The sequence below is a fragment of the Biomphalaria glabrata genome, chromosome 7, assembly GCF_947242115.1.
Source record: "Biomphalaria glabrata chromosome 7, xgBioGlab47.1, whole genome shotgun sequence".
NCBI lineage: Eukaryota > Metazoa > Mollusca > Gastropoda > Planorbidae > Biomphalaria > Biomphalaria glabrata.
The window spans coordinates 7,800,222-7,817,733 of record NC_074717.1 but is presented as its reverse complement, the minus strand read 5'-3'; the positions used below and the strand labels follow the sequence as shown (position 1 = coordinate 7,817,733).

The 17,512-nt window shown below is 38.2% G+C and overlaps 2 protein-coding genes across 3 annotated transcripts in view; one reads left to right on the top strand and one right to left on the bottom strand.

Annotated features, from left to right (window-relative positions):
- The window catches only part of LOC106063758 (uncharacterized), a 167,698-nt gene extending 152,111 nt beyond the window's left edge, over positions 1-15,587 (top strand). For both annotated transcript variants that reach the window (XM_056034494.1, XM_056034495.1), the window contains exon 4: positions 1-15,587. This exon is cut by the window's left edge and continues 302 nt beyond it. In XM_056034494.1, coding sequence (XP_055890469.1) covers positions 1-4,518 — 4,518 coding nt within the window. In that variant the 3' untranslated portion in view covers positions 4,519-15,587.
- Positions 15,588-16,056: 469 nt separating this feature from the next.
- LOC106063759 (zinc finger protein 236-like) overlaps positions 16,057-17,512 on the bottom strand; it is a 39,356-nt gene continuing 37,900 nt past the window's right edge. Inside the window, exon 35 of the mRNA XM_056034493.1 lies at positions 16,057-17,096. Coding sequence (XP_055890468.1) covers positions 16,735-17,096 — 362 coding nt within the window. The 3' untranslated portion in view covers positions 16,057-16,734. The remainder of the gene's footprint in view (positions 17,097-17,512) is intronic.

Sequence of the window (17,512 nt, the reverse complement as noted above, 5' to 3'; positions counted from 1 at the left end):
CAATCGTCTGACAAACAACTAGAGGTGATAAGTGGATTGCAATTAGATGTGAAAGAAGTTGGCGCGTATAAGAAAGGCGCCAGCAAGTATAGCTTTACATCTTGTTCGCCTCCGTTAATTTCCCCCTCCAAACGAACAACCAAAGAACCACAAATGACTCTTGTCATGCCTAACATGCCATTGGCACTTCTTTCCAAGGGGAAAAACCCAAGTGCCCTGGACTCGAGCATGTCGTTGTTCCCTTTGTCATCCACCTCTAGCGTCACGGATGACCAGCCACTTGACCTGTCAACAAAGCCAGATAAGTTGGCCTCCCCTTCATCCCGAAACAAATCTTCCAAGGGCAGTGACTCGCTCCTTACTTCCCCCACGTCAATACATAACGGCTTTTCCAGTCTTCAAAGCCTGCAGCAGAGGTTCGGCGGTGACTTTCCTTTAGAGATGAAACAGAAATCCTCAGCATCTGTGATTCCCCTCCAGCCCAGTATAAACCATAAATCATCTCTTTTGTCCACTGCCCAGCCTACGCACAGTGAATCCATTGTAAGACCATCATCCTCTGCAAAAGTAAAGCCGACTGTTCACCCTGACTGGATAGAAAGACAGGAGATGATGAATTCAAAAGCTATGACGTCATCTCCGTTGCCGAAAGGGGAAAACTCGCGACAGGCCTCTCCTTCCCTGTCGGATGAATCCGGCATAGAGTTAGGAAGCAAGCACACAATCCACCGCTGCTCTTGTCAGAAATCATTCTCCACACTCTACGCTCTGAGCTTTCACTTGCAGGAAACTGGACACACACCTGGCTCCAGCAAAGCTGCTTCACTGATGGATTACCCAAAGCTTGTGCGAGGCCAGGACATGTGGCTGAACCAAGAGTCCGAACAAACCAGACGAATCCTTCGGTGTATGCAGTGCGGTGAGTCTTTCAAATCGTTGCCCTTACTCACTGTCCACATGATGCAGACTCAGCACTACACAAAGATTGTAAGCTCTGACCACGGTCGACGCTCGCACAAGTGCTCCACATACTGTGACCGCGAACTGGACAAAGAGTGCATCTTCAAATGTAAAGTGTGCCATGAAGCATTCACTGACATGGAAGGGCTGGCCAATCACATGATAGTGTCTGGCCACCACAAGAAGCAGTCTTCCCGTACCAATTCTTTAACAAACCAATCCACATTCTCAGAAAGTGCTACCAACTTGAACTCTGCTGCCAGGCAGGGGCGACGGAAACGATTTCTTCCAGAAGACACAAATCCATCAACTGTAGCCTCTTTGTTGGAGTACAGAAGGAAACAGTCATGTGACAATGGCAAAATCAATGGATTCCACTCTGACCTCAAAAGTAATTCCCACCTTAACGTGAATAATGACAGTCAGTCTCCAGATCCAAGGATTCTCAAACTGGTTCTGTGTGACAGTTGTGGTAAACGGGTGGATGTTCTCGACTTCAACAGCCACATTCGAGCCTGCCTCAAACAAAGGGAAGAGGTTATAAATGCTCTCAAAAACAAACTTGCCGCAGAGGAAGCTATTCTGTCGAGGTCAGAGAGCAAGCTCTTACGCTCTGGTTTCAGTTTAGCTTCTATGTCGAGGTTCCATAATGATAGTATTTTTTCCAGGCCAGGGACAGAGTCTCCTCCTGCACCTACAGATCACAGACTCTTTGAAGAGAAAATACATTCTCAGGAATTGGAGAGAAAGTCAGAGCCTTCATCCCCAAGAGATTCGGAGCCAACAACAGATATTAAGCCGATCACCAAACAGGAGGAAACAAATGCGGTTGAGATCCCTCTTAAAAAATGGCACAGTTCCAATGGTGATGGTTGTTGGCCAGTCAGCACGGATGGTGCTAGTCCATCTCCTGGCTCAAAAAACTGCAACACACCAGTGAAGCTTTCCTTTCTGTCCAAACAGGACAGGTTCAAAAGAGATGAATCTGAGGCAGACTTAGGGGCCATGTCAAGTCTACATTCTGGGAAGAAGAGAAAATTATCTGAAATAGAAGACAACATTCTTGACAAAGCAAGAGAGCTTGCCCAGAGGTCATCTAATTTGATGCTGTATGACAAGTCAGTTGATTTCACATCATCAGCCTTACATCAGCTGGATATGTTTTCTAGAGGTCTTAAGTTCTCTCCTCCGAGGCAGAACTTGTCCCCCGATCACAAAACAAATCACCAAAAGCTCAACAAAAGAAAGGAAATGTCTAGTCAAAGTCTAAGCTCCAAGAAGGAGCTACCAAAGTCTCCAGCCCCTGTGGCATCTCCAGCCTTGTCGACTCATCACAAAAGTGCATCTCCTGACCAAGCAAAGAAAGAGGTCACATTTGACATTATTGATCCCAACACCTTAGAAGACCAAGGTGAAGCGAAATCTTCTGCACTGGAAGCCATGGAAACGTTCATCCAGAAAAGTTTTAGCTCCAAGTCAGACATGCGCACATCTAATTTAGCAACAATGTTCAGCCCATTTAGAAACTGCTTTCCCCTACCTGCACAAGGTGGTGTGTTGCCAGCTCTATCAGATCCAACAATGTCCCAGTTTGCCAAATTCTCCAAGTTCTTTAGAATGGTTCCAGGCATGCCATCATTTACTGATATTGGCAGTGCTTCAGATGCTACAAACAGAAACGTTATGACTGAATCAAGAACATCTTCTAACCAGGAAAAAGCAGCAAGTTTGGGGAAAAAAACTGCCAACAAACCTTACTCAGTGAATTCTGCCACCAAAAATTCCTCGGGAGTCAAGATTCCAATGGATAATCTTTTAGGAAATGTTAATCAAGACACATACTCAAGTTCCAAGAAAGGTATAGAAGTTCAAAGTTCAAAGAAATACAAATACAGCAGCATCAGTTCCTTAGACTTATCTCAAATAAATACAAAGTTAAACTCCTTTCTCACTTCCACTGCAAGTTACAGTGCTTCCCCAACCAATGCACTCAATGATCAACCATCCTCAAAAGTATCACAAGAGTGGGACTCACCGAATGAAGACTTGAGGAAAAAAAGAAAGAAGGAGGTCCAGATGGACGGAGCTAGTGACTCCAACAAGACTTACATTAAGTGTGAAAACACTTCTGAAAGCGGCCAGTTGGAGGGAGTGAACATCAAGGTTGAAAGAATGTCTGATGACGAGGAGGAGACGCGGAAGCCTGAAAGAAGTGACATGCAGTTAGACCCTAGTTTTTTGTATAAGCCATCACCACAAGAAGTTAGTGATAAAAGTTCCAGTCCTCCGGTGTCCGAACCAAGAGAAATCCAGAGCAACAAACCTGCACTGAAAGTCCACGTGGAGCAGGAAATGACATCAAGTTGCCTTGGTAACAATAAACCGACAATGAAAATGCCCAATGTGGTGAATGCGTCTAAAGAGACTGACATTCCTAGTGCAGAACACAGTCCCGCGATAGAGCCAGAAGATGGCAAGCTGAAAGTTGACTCTACCAGGCTCAGAAATGCCGACGAAGAGCTAGATTCAGAATCGAGTTCCTCTAACCTGAATTTTACCGGTGACATATGCAAAATAGACAATCGAGCTGAAAAGCAATTATGTGAAAGCAATACTCATGGTGATGAAACATTGACGAAAGACGTGGCAAAGCCAAAGCGAGGCCTGGAACCTACGGACCACATCCTAGACTCTAGAGCAGCTTGTAAAAAGAAGAAAGCTGTGACGGGAGAGATACAAATTAAAACAGAGGTCGATACATGCGCAGACACCAACGAGAGTGATGGCGATGAAGCCTCCGAGAGCTCTCCTAAGCTATGCGTGGACACTTGTGCTATCAAAGTTGAAAACAATGATCGCAGTGACTCTGATTACGACAAGGAATGCGACACTGCAGTAGCGCAGGCGAGGCTGAATGAGATGTCACGGCCATCAAGTTGCGAAAGCAGTCGAGCACAGCCTTCTCCTTCTCTGCACGAGAGTAGCCGCGATGTCTCTCCGGCCAGCAGCGGGCATTCCGAGTCCAGGAAGAAGAGCACAAAAAGCAGCAATAAGAAATCGGCGTTGGACTCGCTAAGCTCCTTCGTGTACAGCCAACCACTGACCAGTGAGCACCCTTTGGACAGCCTGCAGCGGCTTTTGTCCACCAATGATTTGATCCATGCTGCCCAGGAAAAGCACATAGCCACGAGCTCCCACAAAAGCTTGACCCCTGACCTGACAACTCCCCTTAACCTGACCGCAAGGATTTCTACAAATGGTGTTGGAAGCGGGGGTTGCAGCAGCGATGATAACGATGAAGCTGACGCTGCTCTTGCCGAAGGAGGGGCCAGTGAAGGGGAGATAAGTGAATATAAATGCGCTGCCTGTAACCGCCGGTTTGCCTCCAAAGGTTCCTACCGCTACCACCTCAGCCGGTGCCATCTTTCCAGTGTAAAAAAGTATGGAATTAAGGAGGCCTTTAACATGAGCCCCTATGTTTACCTGCCTCTGGACCATACAGCCAAATTTTCAAAGTATTATCAATTGGCCCGTGAATTAGCCAATAAAGGAAAATGACCTTCAATTTATCAGTATACTTAAAACTATGTAAAAAAAAAATATCCACACTGCCATAAAATCTTTTTCTTATATATAATTGCTTCCATCTTAGCCAATATTTGTTTTGGATTTTGTGTTCATATTTCCTGGAATGGATTTAACCACATAGGTCAAGTTGACCAAGTCCCATACATTTGGTTTCCCACCTTCCTTTCTTTCAGATCTACAAATCAATAACTACAGGAGTTTTTTTGTTTTATATGTACTGAAGTGAGTGATATTTCATTATTGGATTACTTCAAATGATCATAGATCTGGATTACTTCAAATAATCATGTGCAAAGATCTGGATTATTTCAGTTTGCTATCAAGCTATGTTGAACCCAAGTACATACAGGCCTAAACAGACTTGAACTTGGGAGTCCAATGAATGGATTCCCTTTTACTCTTATATTTCTTGTCACTTCTCTTTATAAATGTTTAGGATTATAAGATAATTAGCGCTACTAGATGATGTAGGTCACATGCCAAACTTTTTTGGTTTAAGTTTCATTTCCGTGTGTAAGTTGCTTTTCATTTCTCACTCAACTATTTGCAGAACTGGGATAGGGACAACAAAAAGGATGAAAATCTCTTGAACAGGTTGAAAGAATCTTCATCTAATTGACAGGAGACCCGGGAGTCTACATAGACATTTGATAGTCACAAATAGAAATTATATTTTCTAAGTTTGTATTGACACGTTAAGATAATTCAAAATGTAACCATATTAAATATAAATTGTATTAGATAAATTGTATAAGTAAGCGACGATTTCAGTTAAGTCGCATATTAGATGAACTTTAATTTATTGGATTGTTCACTCTATACTCAGTAGGTATCCATATTGGAGAATTGGGTCACAGAAGACGTGACTCAAATTGTTATGATACTTTTAATTGGTTCTTACTTAAACTTTATTCCGGCCTAATTACTATTCATTGTCTGGCAGCTGAATTCATAGTTAAGGTCATTTTGTGGCAAAAAATGTAGGTCAAAGCTGGGTCTTTAAAACCATCCAAAATACTGCACTCTTCCTAAATCAGGGACACAAAGCATCAATGAAAACATGTTCAACTTTAGTTGAGTCAAACTAATTCTAAGGTTTAATAAATCTGATGCTTGTCAAAAGTTCATTTTGGTCAATTTTGATAAGGTATTTCTAGATGCTAGTTAATTAGTATTAAAATTACAAAGCCTATATAAACTCACTTTTGTCTGTCTGTATGGTAAAAAGTTTCTACACATTATTTCTCCCACACCCATTCTTGAATCAAGTTGAAACTGTGCACAATTATTCATTGGCGTAGACAATACACGAATCAATTAAAACGAATAACCCACAAGTCATTTAGTTATTGGTAATTAATTATTTTGTTTGATATCGAATAAAGGAAATAACGTCTACATTTTAGAAATGTAGTTATAAGTGCTAAGTTCTTCCTCTTTAAATCCCTTCCTTTGTCCACCCAGCGCGCTTTCCTTGTATGAACTAGGTGTAAAAAAGGCAGTTTTTTTATATTTTGCTTGTTTCACATATTAGCTTGCAAACTCTTGGTGGGTGGGTAGATATTTCGAAAACGGCTTTACCGATTTTTAAAAGAAATATGAGAGTTAATGTTTATATTTGGAGAAAAAACAATTACTTAGACCGTTGAATGTTTCAGCATCTTAAAATTAAGTATGGCCTACGTCTTTTTATTTTGCACACGGCTTCAGTGGGAATTCCCGCACTCGACTCAAATGTTTGTATTCTGTAAGGAACTCAATAAATGATCATTTTACGCTTATGCAGAAATTAAAAACCACACACCTTTATAAGATCATTGTCTGGACTGTTAATAGAAGGCTATTTTTGCAAAGCTCACTGAAAGACTTCTCGCATTTGTGAAGCATTACAAGATTATATAGAGAGAATAATAAATTATAGACCGCCATTTTAAAAAATACTTTTTATTTTTATTTTTACAAATAGCCAAGACAAATCATGTAGATTTATTTCTAGTATTATTATAAATGTCTTAAAACACTGTAATTTTATAAACATATTTTAATTATGTAATAGACATTGTTTTGTTTTTTTATTTTAGATTTTTTTTTCGTATAAATGATTTCATGCACACACACACACACACACACACACACAAAAACTTTTAAGAATCCAATTCTGCTGCCTACAGCCCTCTCGCGATGAGTGGTGGTACAACGTAGGAGTAGAAAAGGAATCACTCGCCGGGTGGAGAGAGTCGTGACCTGACAATTAACGTCTGTAATAATAGGATCATCTACTTTTCGTCGGGCCTCCAGTCAGGCTAATGTCCTATCCATTGACCAAGAGTCATAATAGAACTTAAGCTAAGCTTTAAATAGACACTCGTAATAAAAAATGTCGATGTGGAGGCACATTGCACTTTTACTACTTGCTCCATGTTGGCCTAAATTAGCACCCCCCCACACACACACACACACAGTGATGTCGATACACCAAGTCTGATAGCCTTCTCCTCCTGCTTGATTTTTCCTGGGAAAACAAAAAAATGTTAGTGTTTCTAATATAGGCCTAATGTTAACGTGAGAACGTCTCCAGCCCCCTCATTAGTTTACTTCTTATGATTAACCTGTTTTAATCCCCTCAGATTTCCTGTCTAGTTATTTCTCGTCTCTTTTCAATTGACACCTCCTTAAAGCATGACATTTCTCGTATTAAATGCGAAGGACATCGAAATGTGCAGCTTTATGGCGGGAAATATGTACAATTTTAGAAGCGACTTTTGGTCACGTTAAAAACGTTCGTGTCTGGAGCTACTTCTGGTGGCTCTGTATCCCTCGGCGATTAGCGAAATTAAATGTTTTTTCATCATAATGTCAGGCTTCTGTCCTGGGGGTCTCAAAGTGGGCGCTAGAGACCCCACTCTCCTCGACGACGTGGCTCTGTAATGATTCAAGGGGGACCGTAAACATCTTGCAGGAGTGGCTGCAGAAGTGGGAGTGCGGAGCACATCTCAAGGGAAAGGCGCTAAATTAAGTACACTTTTTGAATTTTATTTTATTCAAAAACATTTTGAAATGATTAGGGCTAAAAATACATATTTTTTAACAAATTTTTTTGCTTCATAGAAACAACAGACGTAGACGTCATTGTTCTGTATCTAATATAGGCCTACATGCGTATTGTCATGCATCGCTCTAGAAATAGTTTAGTCTGAATACACTGCTGACTAAAAGGGCCTAAGTCTTGTAGTGGTGAACACTGCTGACTATAAGGGCCTAAGTCTTGTAGAGGTGAACCCTGCTGCCTATAAGGGCCTAAGTCTTGTAGAGGTGAACACTTCTGACTATGTGGGCCTAAGTCTTGTAGAGGTGAACACTGCTGCCTATAAGGGCCTAAGTCTTGTAGAGGTGAACACTGCTGACTAAAAGGGCCTAAGTCTTGTAGAGTTGAACACTGCTGACTATAAGGACCTAAGTCTTGTAGAGGTGAACACTGCTGCCTATAAGGGCCTAAGTCTTGTAGATGTGAACACTGCTGACTAAAAGGGCCTAAGTCTTGTAGAGGTGAACCCTGCTGACTATAAGGGCCTAAGTCTTGTAGAAGTGAACCCTGCTGACTATAAGGGCCTAAGTCTTGTAGAGGTGAACTTTACATTTCTTCTTTGTTCGAAGTGTCAGTGTGCTCGTTGAATGCACGTTTATTAAAGTTAGGGTGCGCGGTGGCAAAGTGGTTAAGCACTTGGCTTCCAAACCTTGGGCCCTGGGTTCAGATCTCGGTGAATACTGGGTTTTCGTACCACATGAATTTTTAGGGCGCTCCTGAGTCCAGCCAACTCTAATGGGTACCTGACTTAAGTTGGAGAAATCAATTTTCGTGGTTCTTACAGCTGATCGCCATGATGTTCCGTCCTTCGACTGTGTCTCATAAGAGGCCGATTCCATGTTTAAAACTAGCAAGGGAACATTGTCCTTGAATCTCTTCCTTTATCCACCCTGCACGCTTTCCTCCTTTAACGTAAAGGAGTTGATATTCCTTCATTCTGAAGACGTCATCCGCTCACCAAAATTAAGACTGCTTTTGGGTTGTGTGTATACTTTCCAGGCAGGCTCTTTGTATGATTTCTGCGTCAGGTATCTTGTCTTGCAACCTAACCTTCAAGATTTCTCTGACACGTAGAGGATTCAGGGGGGCATGAAGTAACGTCGGGAGGATTACATCCTTATAGACCCCTAGTTTCGTTCATGTGGCGATGCCTGGTCTGTCCCAGATATTTCTGGACAGTCTACCATGGCATGCTCTGGCCTTGACGATTCGCGAGTCTATTTCATCATCCATGTTTTCGTTTTCAAGAGTTCTGCCAAGGATGTTGAAGTTGTCCACTGCATTTATTTCATGTCCATTTATTTTGATGTTTGTGTCCCAAACTCCCGAGTAGACTTTTTCTGAACCTAACATATACCAGACTTCAGTCTTTGTAGTAATTATAGAGAGATCGAGATCTGTGCATGCATTGAGACTGTATTGATGATGCTTTGCAGAGTGGGAAAAGTTTTTTTAAAAAGATAGTTCATCCTTTAGTTCTTTTAATACATACATTTGTCTTCATTCTGGAAAGCTGTTGTAGAAACTTTGGTGTTCAGGCTAGTTGAAAGATCGAGTGGTTATTTTATCAGCTCGGTTGTCTTGCAAACGTGCATCCCAGGGGCGGACTGGGTGTTGAAATCGGCCCAGGCATTTTTATACATTCGGCCCACAAATCGTCATATGATGGACATCCATTTCTAGGTTTACCTGGCCTAAAAAAAATCATTCTGTCAAGTTTGATAATGTATTGATAACTGAACGCATGATACAATGATATTTTTTAAAGAAATATAGTAAGCCTTATGTTGCTTTTTAATCACTTAAAGTGTGGGTCCTAAAAGGATGAAGCCTACTAGTAGCACTGTCTACGGATGTAGACTATTAAATTATTTCGGAAAATGTGTTAGATTAAATTAGCGTTACACTGTAGAGTCTGTAAAAGGTTTCTTGTTTAAACACGACGCTCAGGAGGCTTTTTATAACAGAATATTATACAACTTTTTACAATTTAATGCATTATATAGTGGCATTCATGAGACCCTGTAGGTGACCCTAACGGCCCATTAGGGTACCGGCCCACCGGACATTTGCCCGAATGCCCATATTGCCAGTCCGCCCCTAGTGCATCCTAGAGAAGTGAGGAACAAATATGTCGCTCATCTGTTATCTCTTCGTGTAGTACCCTAAGAATCTTGATGTTTAACTTTTTTGTTTTTTTGACATAGCGCATCGTTCAAGCTACAGTATGTCCAGTGCTCTCTGGTCTAGTGTGGACCTTGAAACAGTCGTGCATTCCATATACCATCCAGTTGTTATGGACGTATCTAGTTTTTTATTTTTTAAAATGTGTTTTGGACACTAAAGAAAGAGTGCGGTATTTCACATGGCTTTACCTAGACTCATTGGTTACCTAGGCCTACGGTATGCCATGTATTAGAGATTTTCATCTTTGGCAGAAAAAAAAAACAACTACATATAGCTTTTTCGTGTATGCGGTGAAATAAAAATGTTTATTAGCTTTTTTTTTTTTTTTTTTTTTTTTGGTTAAGGTATATAAGCCTAACAATAACAATTTTTAGCACTTTTTAGGATTGCAGAATCAAATTTATAGCTCATTTTTTGTTTTAAATTTATGCAATGTGTTTTTAAATTTAATTGCAATATTGAAATTTAGCGCCCATGACATGATTTAGTTTATCCTTAAAATCCCCACTAGTCTGCTACTGCTACTGCTATGCCTACTTATTATTTTTCTTTTCGTGACAGTTTAGAAAATCTATAGTTTGGCAGCAGTTTGTGTTGTAATGGAAAATTAAGCTATAAGTTGAGAAGCATTGTGGGTCTAATATTTTATTGTACACAAAGCTAAATAAAGTGTGAACAATGCAATTCGACTAGATTACTCCTGACTCTATTTAAAGAGCGACTCTAGATCTATTAGCCGCCTCGAGACGAATTGTCACGAATCAAAATAGCAACGAAAATGTTGCCAACTAATGACAGAAACATGCCAAGGAAAAAAACGGAATCATTTCATTAGTTAATTATAAATGTTGTTTACAAGTCATATGGTTGAGTGAAGTAAGCAAGTAGTTTGAACTAAGAGACGGTTTCGTTGTCTGCTACTCGATTCTCCAGACATATCTCTGGTCTATCTAGTCTCTAGTCTATCTAGTCTCAAGTCTATCGAGTCTATCTGGTCTATCTTGTCTATCTGGTCTATCTTGTCTATCTCGTCTCTAGTCTGTCTTGTCTCTAGTCTATCTTGTCTCTAGTCTATCTTGTCTCTAGTCTATTTTGTCTCTAGTCTATCTAGTCTCTATATAGTCTATCTTGTCTCTACACTCTAGTATATCTAGTCTCTAGTCTATCTAGTCTCTATATAGTCTATCTTGTCTCTACACTCTAGTATATCTAGTCTCTAGTCTATCTAGTCTCTATACAGTCTATCTTGTCTCTAGTAGGTATCTAGTCTATTTAGTCTCTATATAGTCTATCTTGTCTCTAGTATATCTGGTCTATCTAGTCTCTATCTACTCTATCTAGTCTCTGGTCTATCTAGTCTCTATATAGTCTATCTTGTCTCTAGTATATCTAGTCTCTGTATAGTCTATCTTGTCTCTAGTAGGTATCTAGTCTATTTAGTCTCTATATAGTCTATCTTGTCTCTAGTAGGTATCTAGTCTATTTAGTCTCTATATAGTCTATCTTGTCTCTAGTATATCTGGTCTATCTAGTCTCTATCTACTCTATCTAGTCTCTGGTCTATCTAGTCTCTATATAGTCTATCTTGTCTCTAGTATATCTGGTCTATCTAGTCTCTATCTACTCTATCTAGTCTCTGGTCTATCTAGTCTCTATATAGTCTACCTTGTCTCTAGTATATCTAGTCTCTATATAGTCTATCTTGTCTCTAGTATATCTGGTCTATCTAGTCTCTATCTACTCTATCTAGTCTCTGGTCTATCTAGTCTCTATATAGTCTACCTTGTCTCTAGTATATCTAGTCTCTATATAGTCTATCTAGTCTCTATATAGTCTATCTTGTCTCTAGTAGGGCCTATATCTAGTCTACCTAGTCTCTATATAGTCTATCTTGTCTAATTGATTTTGGAGGGAGAGGGGATCGAGGTGGCAAAAAAAATGGGGTCACGTGTCACCCTAGCTGACATTAATGTCAATAAAGTTCATTTGCTGTGACAGAACACTTAGCTCTGTGTATTTAATGACAATAAATATGCGAGTTTGTGGGCGCGTTTCTCTCGTTTGATACAAAATTAGATTTAGAATTGTAGTGCAGAAAAAACAACAAGGCTCGTGCTTGCATGTAGAGCTACCCCTTCGTTACAGTTACAATATTAATCAATCCTTTAGTTCTAAGACCATCTTCAAACAGATAAAAATAGAGCGGAGTTGTTTTTTTTTTTTTAATGTGATAGAAGTGCTTTTAGCAAACTTTCCCTAGATGGCTGAAGTTAGTCAATATTTGATATTTTGGATTTTTGGCACATCGGCACAATTTAGGCCATGTCGTGCCGAAGTTAGTCAAAATAAACTAGATCTAATCATTTGGACCATAAGAAGTAGGTTATCTAGGATAGGGTAATAGACCTAATAGGATATCAGTGACTGTTTTAAAGGCCAGCCATGTTTGTGAATCAGCTGCCAGACTTGAGGATTTGATGACTAAAATTCTTTGAAATTTGTTCACCAGAAATGCTTTTTTTTCTCAACTATATTTTGAAATAATTTGGTTCAAACCTCATTTAGGTTTTTTTGTGTGTTAGCGCGCATGTGGGTGTATTTATATAAAGCGATTGCATAAGTTCACAGTTCAGTGTGTAATTAAATTGTACAGAAGTTGTGCCACATTGTCATGTCATTTGTAGGAATACACTTGATACATTTGATGGCACTAAGTCCCACTGCTAAATATCAGCCAAAAACCAAGAATAAACCTGAGTGCCAAGTAGTCAGCAAGTGTAGCAAAAAGAAATACAAAAAAAAAAAAAATAGAAGCGTATCTGCATTAGTAAAATTTTCATGAAGAGAACCAACCGTGAACCTTGCAGCACAAGCTATGTTGATTATAGTTCTATTGTCTCTTGATTATAACTTTTATAATCTTTTGATTATAACTTTATAGTCTGATGATTATAACTTTATAGTCTGATGATTATAACTTTATAGTCTGTTGATTATAAGTTTTATATCAGTTGATGATAAACATTATAATCTGTTGATTATAACTTGATAACTCTAAGCATGTTTAATGTCCAGTGTTTGTTGGTAACCTGCATTTAAAACTGTGATTTTTTTCTTGTGGTTCTATTGCCTGTCTGACAATCTCTACCATGTAAATATAATTTAACTGGATCTGCTTCATAACTACAACAAACATTATAATGTGGCCTACAGTTTTCTGTTTCTTCTAAGTACATATGTATAAAGATGAATTTTTTGTTCTGTGTGATCTACAATTGTGCATACTTTTTTTTTTTCAGTCTGTGCTTTTATCAAATATTTAACCATTATGTGCTACCGTAGTATTTTTTTTTTCTGTTGTTTTTTTTTTCTCCTTAAATCCATGGTGTAATGCAAATTGTAGAACCAAAGTCTTGTCCATGCTTTTTTTTTCCCTAGATTTTATTTTCCAGATCTAAATCCAAGGCTTTTTCATATGGCTGGGTTGAATGTTGCTATTGTTGCTTGGTGGGACATTTGAGTATTCTGTGACATTTGTCACAATTATTGATGTCAAAGTTGGTGCTTGATGGACCAGGTGCTCTTATAGTTTTTTGCCCCTACTCACCAGTGGCTCTGAGGTGAAGGTGAGGTGTGTCCACATTCCATAACTATCTCACTAAACACTTCTACACAAATGAAGAAGACCCTACCCAATTCCACATTAAACTGTAATGTTAAAAATACAGAAATGTCTGTTCTAAAAAAAAATAAATTCAATTTTTTTTAAGCATTCTCAGCTGAACTAGGACTCACCAGCATAGGCAAATACCTAGAGATAGCCATTTGTGTGTGGTCCTTATTGAAAAGATGGGAATAATGACATTAAAAATACATAAAGGTGAGAGGGTTTTATTTTAATTTCATTAGTACTGAAGACAAGATTACAATTGTACCCACAAGAACCAATTAGTTTATATTTCAAAACCCAAAAATGTTCCACTGGTGTAGTTCTAGTGGTCTAGTATTACAACTTTTACCTTTATTAAAGCCACTATGTGTTTTGTTACCAGACGCTGTAATATACATTTGAAATCCTTATGTTATGTTTTGGTTGCAAAGTCCCAAAGTAACTCTCCAATGTTGATGCCCATTCATTAGTTTTAATGCTGATTTCTTTATGTATCCTATAAAATTATAATTTAAAATTATCTTATACCCAGTATTGTTTTTTTCACAGTTCTAAAATATTTTTTTTATTTTTAACCAAACAGCTTTTAGCTTTTTAATCATCCACTTTGTTGACATTGTAAAAGTTAGATATATTTTTTAATATGTTAATATTTTATTTATAATTTTTTTTATTTTTCTGTCTAGGATAAACAAGTAAAATTAAAGCCTAAAACAAATTGTTTGTAATAATTAGACATTTTATAGAAAAATGTACTTAGAACCAAACAGGAGTCCCAATAGCGTTTCTAAAGCTGCAATATTTTGACATTTTTTGTGTCTGTATTTCCATAGCACTGAACAGTTGAAATGATCTTGTCATAAAATTTACAGTAGAGTGTTTTGTTCACACTAATATCAGTCCCACATTGATCAAATGACCACATTGTATACCAAAGACAGAAAGTAACCACATTTTTTAAACCACAGCAAGTTTCAAAATATTTAAGGTTTGTTTAGAATGCATGAAGAGCAATAGACTTTATATTTTCTTTAAACTGTTCAAGTCAGTTTATTGTCATAAAATCTCCAGAAATTTTATCATTTGATCTTTTTTGCCTCTTACAACATAAAATAAAATTATGTTTTTTTTTTAAATTGATTTTTCATTGAAAGAAAATATTGAACAAACAGAATAGATATTTATTAACTAGTGAACTCTATGGGGAGTAAGATCTTTAGTGTTTCAGCATAGAAGGTGCATCTTGTAGCTAATGTGACTCACATCCTTTGCACAACTGCCAGCTTTTGTAAATACTTTTGAGGTATATTGTTGCTAGTGAAAGTACACTGATTTGAGTGAGATCTGTTCCAGCTCTTCAGTATGAGAGATAGACATGGACACCATTGTTCCTTACATTGCTAAGTGTTTACATTTGTATCCATAGTTTTCATCAACTGACCTATGTCCAAACATGTCCCATCAAAATGAGATATATTACATATTTTAAGTTATTCTGTTGTTTTTTTTAAAGAAAAGCTTGAAGTTGACAGGATCAGAGTGTAACCCTTTCATTAGCTCAGAAATGATTAGTTTGCATCAGCTCCACTGCCCATATAACTAGGTCATCAAGTGCGCCACTGCCCATATAACTAGGTCATCAAGAGCTCCACTGCCCATATAACTAGGTCATCAAGAGCTCCACTGCCCATATAACTAGGTCATCAAGAGCTCCACTGCCCATATAACTAGGTCATCAAGAGCTCTGCTGTCCATGATCCATACCCTTCACACTTACAGAAATATTTAGCTAAAACTACCCAATGAAAGGCTCATGATTCAATGTGCTGGAAATATGTTTCCACAATCTTTGCAATTCATGTTTTGATTTTGTGCCTGTCTTCATGCCATTTCTTTCTAAATTTCTATTTTATCAACATAATTTAACAACTTATACAATTTATATTCTCAATTAGCATTGTTTCATATTTATATATATATATCTACATACTATTCTACATTTATGTCATTTTTCAACCCACATTTTCTTTCCAATTTCTTTGACAATATTTGAACAAATTGTATGAAATAAAAATGTATGCCCTGCAAGCTTCATTGCATCTTAATGTTTGGAGTCTTGTGTTCCTGTTGTACAGTCTTTTATTTAGAAGGAATTGAGAAGGGCAATATAGGCTTTCTGGGGGAGGGGGGGTATCAATATGATGATGCACATTTCTTTCAAGAAGGTGAACAAACAAATGGTGATGTGTTAGGACCCTTAAGGGCCAAAGGATTAAATATTTATGGCTTGAATTCTGCTGACATTTGGATTTGGTATTGTTATTTGGGGGCAATTGCACTTTAAGTTAGTAAAATTTAGCTGATTGCCAGGTATGTAACTATCAAAGCAACTAGCCTATGGGAATTGTCAGTCACAAAAAATAAGAACCGAAAAATTCTTTTTAAGTCACATGCTCAAAGCAATAAACTGAACAGTCTGATTATATGACTTACCCGTAGGCATACATTTCTTATCTAGAAGGTATGTATTAAAATATGTTTAATAGAAAAACATTAACTAAACTGATTGATGGAGATATTAAGTTTATTATCTTGATTGATACATAATTGCAAAAGTTTTTGGCTCACAACAGTCTCCCAAACACTTTATGTCCTGCTCACATAAATATTTGTACATTTGATAATATTGTTCACATTTGTTCACATGCGCACAATTTGATTAACAAAATTTTTAGTTTTATTTACATGAGACGTGGGCAATCTTGGCAGCATGTTGCATACACATTGTGTACAGTCATCCCACTGCCATCTTGTGGTGTTAGTCTAGTGAAGAGATCACCAACTTATAACACTGAGACATATAAGAGCACAGTTTGCTGAGGTATCACATATTTGCTTGTCCATGTACATTGTACACATTTAAAATAACAATATTTACACATGTACACACTGATAGAATGTTCATTAAGTATATATAAACCATATACACATGATAGAACAGTATAGTAACAAAATATCTTATAAATACAATGTTACGTAATAATATGATAATGAATACTGATATAAGCCCAACAAGACCAGTCTTTATTTCACTGCAACATGTTCCTAGTCCATTTAGTGTTACCGTTGGACGTCTATTTAGCATCATCATACAAATATAGTTGTATGGTATGCAGACATGCCCCTAGCAGAGCTTGGAGAATGTGACGAACTCTGGAATATTCTCTGTCAACTGGGGCTGCACTCAACCCATTTGCTGCACAAATAAATCTACATCTTCCCCAAGGTCCATACCGTCCACTACACTCCCAACATCATCTCCCTCCATGCCCCCCCTCTGCTCCTCCCCCAGCCCTGTCCCAATGTGGCTCTTGGCGAGGTCCTGCCTGGACTCCACTTCTGTCTTTGAGATATTCATGGAGCTGACCATGTCTGCGTGGTGAGCTCTTTTGATGTGTGTCTTTAGGTTCCCACTTTGCACAAAGGAAGCGTCGCAGTATGGGCAGATGTGAGGCTTCTCCCCACTGTGCTTACGGAGGTGAACTTGCAGAGCATTTTTCTGGTTGAAAGCTTTGTCACAGATTTCACATCTATAGGGCCTCTCACCTGAACAAAATGAAAACAATTTTTTACTGGATTTATTTTTTCTTTTTGTAAGCTCTACATAAGAAGTAAGACTGCCATCAAGACACTTAGTGAAAGACAGAGACCTTAAGGATGTCAATAAAAAGACAAAGCAGAAATTTGGTATCCAAAAATATTTGTAACATCTCAATTTAACTGTGATGGGAAAACTACTCTCTGCAGGCCAACTCTGGGCCCACAGTGTTTAATCGGATCCACCATGTTTTGTATTGATAATTAAAAATAATTTCACTCATAATGTAAAATTCAATTTTTTAAATACAAGCTGAAACAATGGACTAATAATGCAAATTATTTTTAGCCTTCACTGCTAGTTGTGTCAATAGTTGATTTGAAATTAGCAAGAGGGTAGTTAACAAAATTTTGTTTTACTTGGA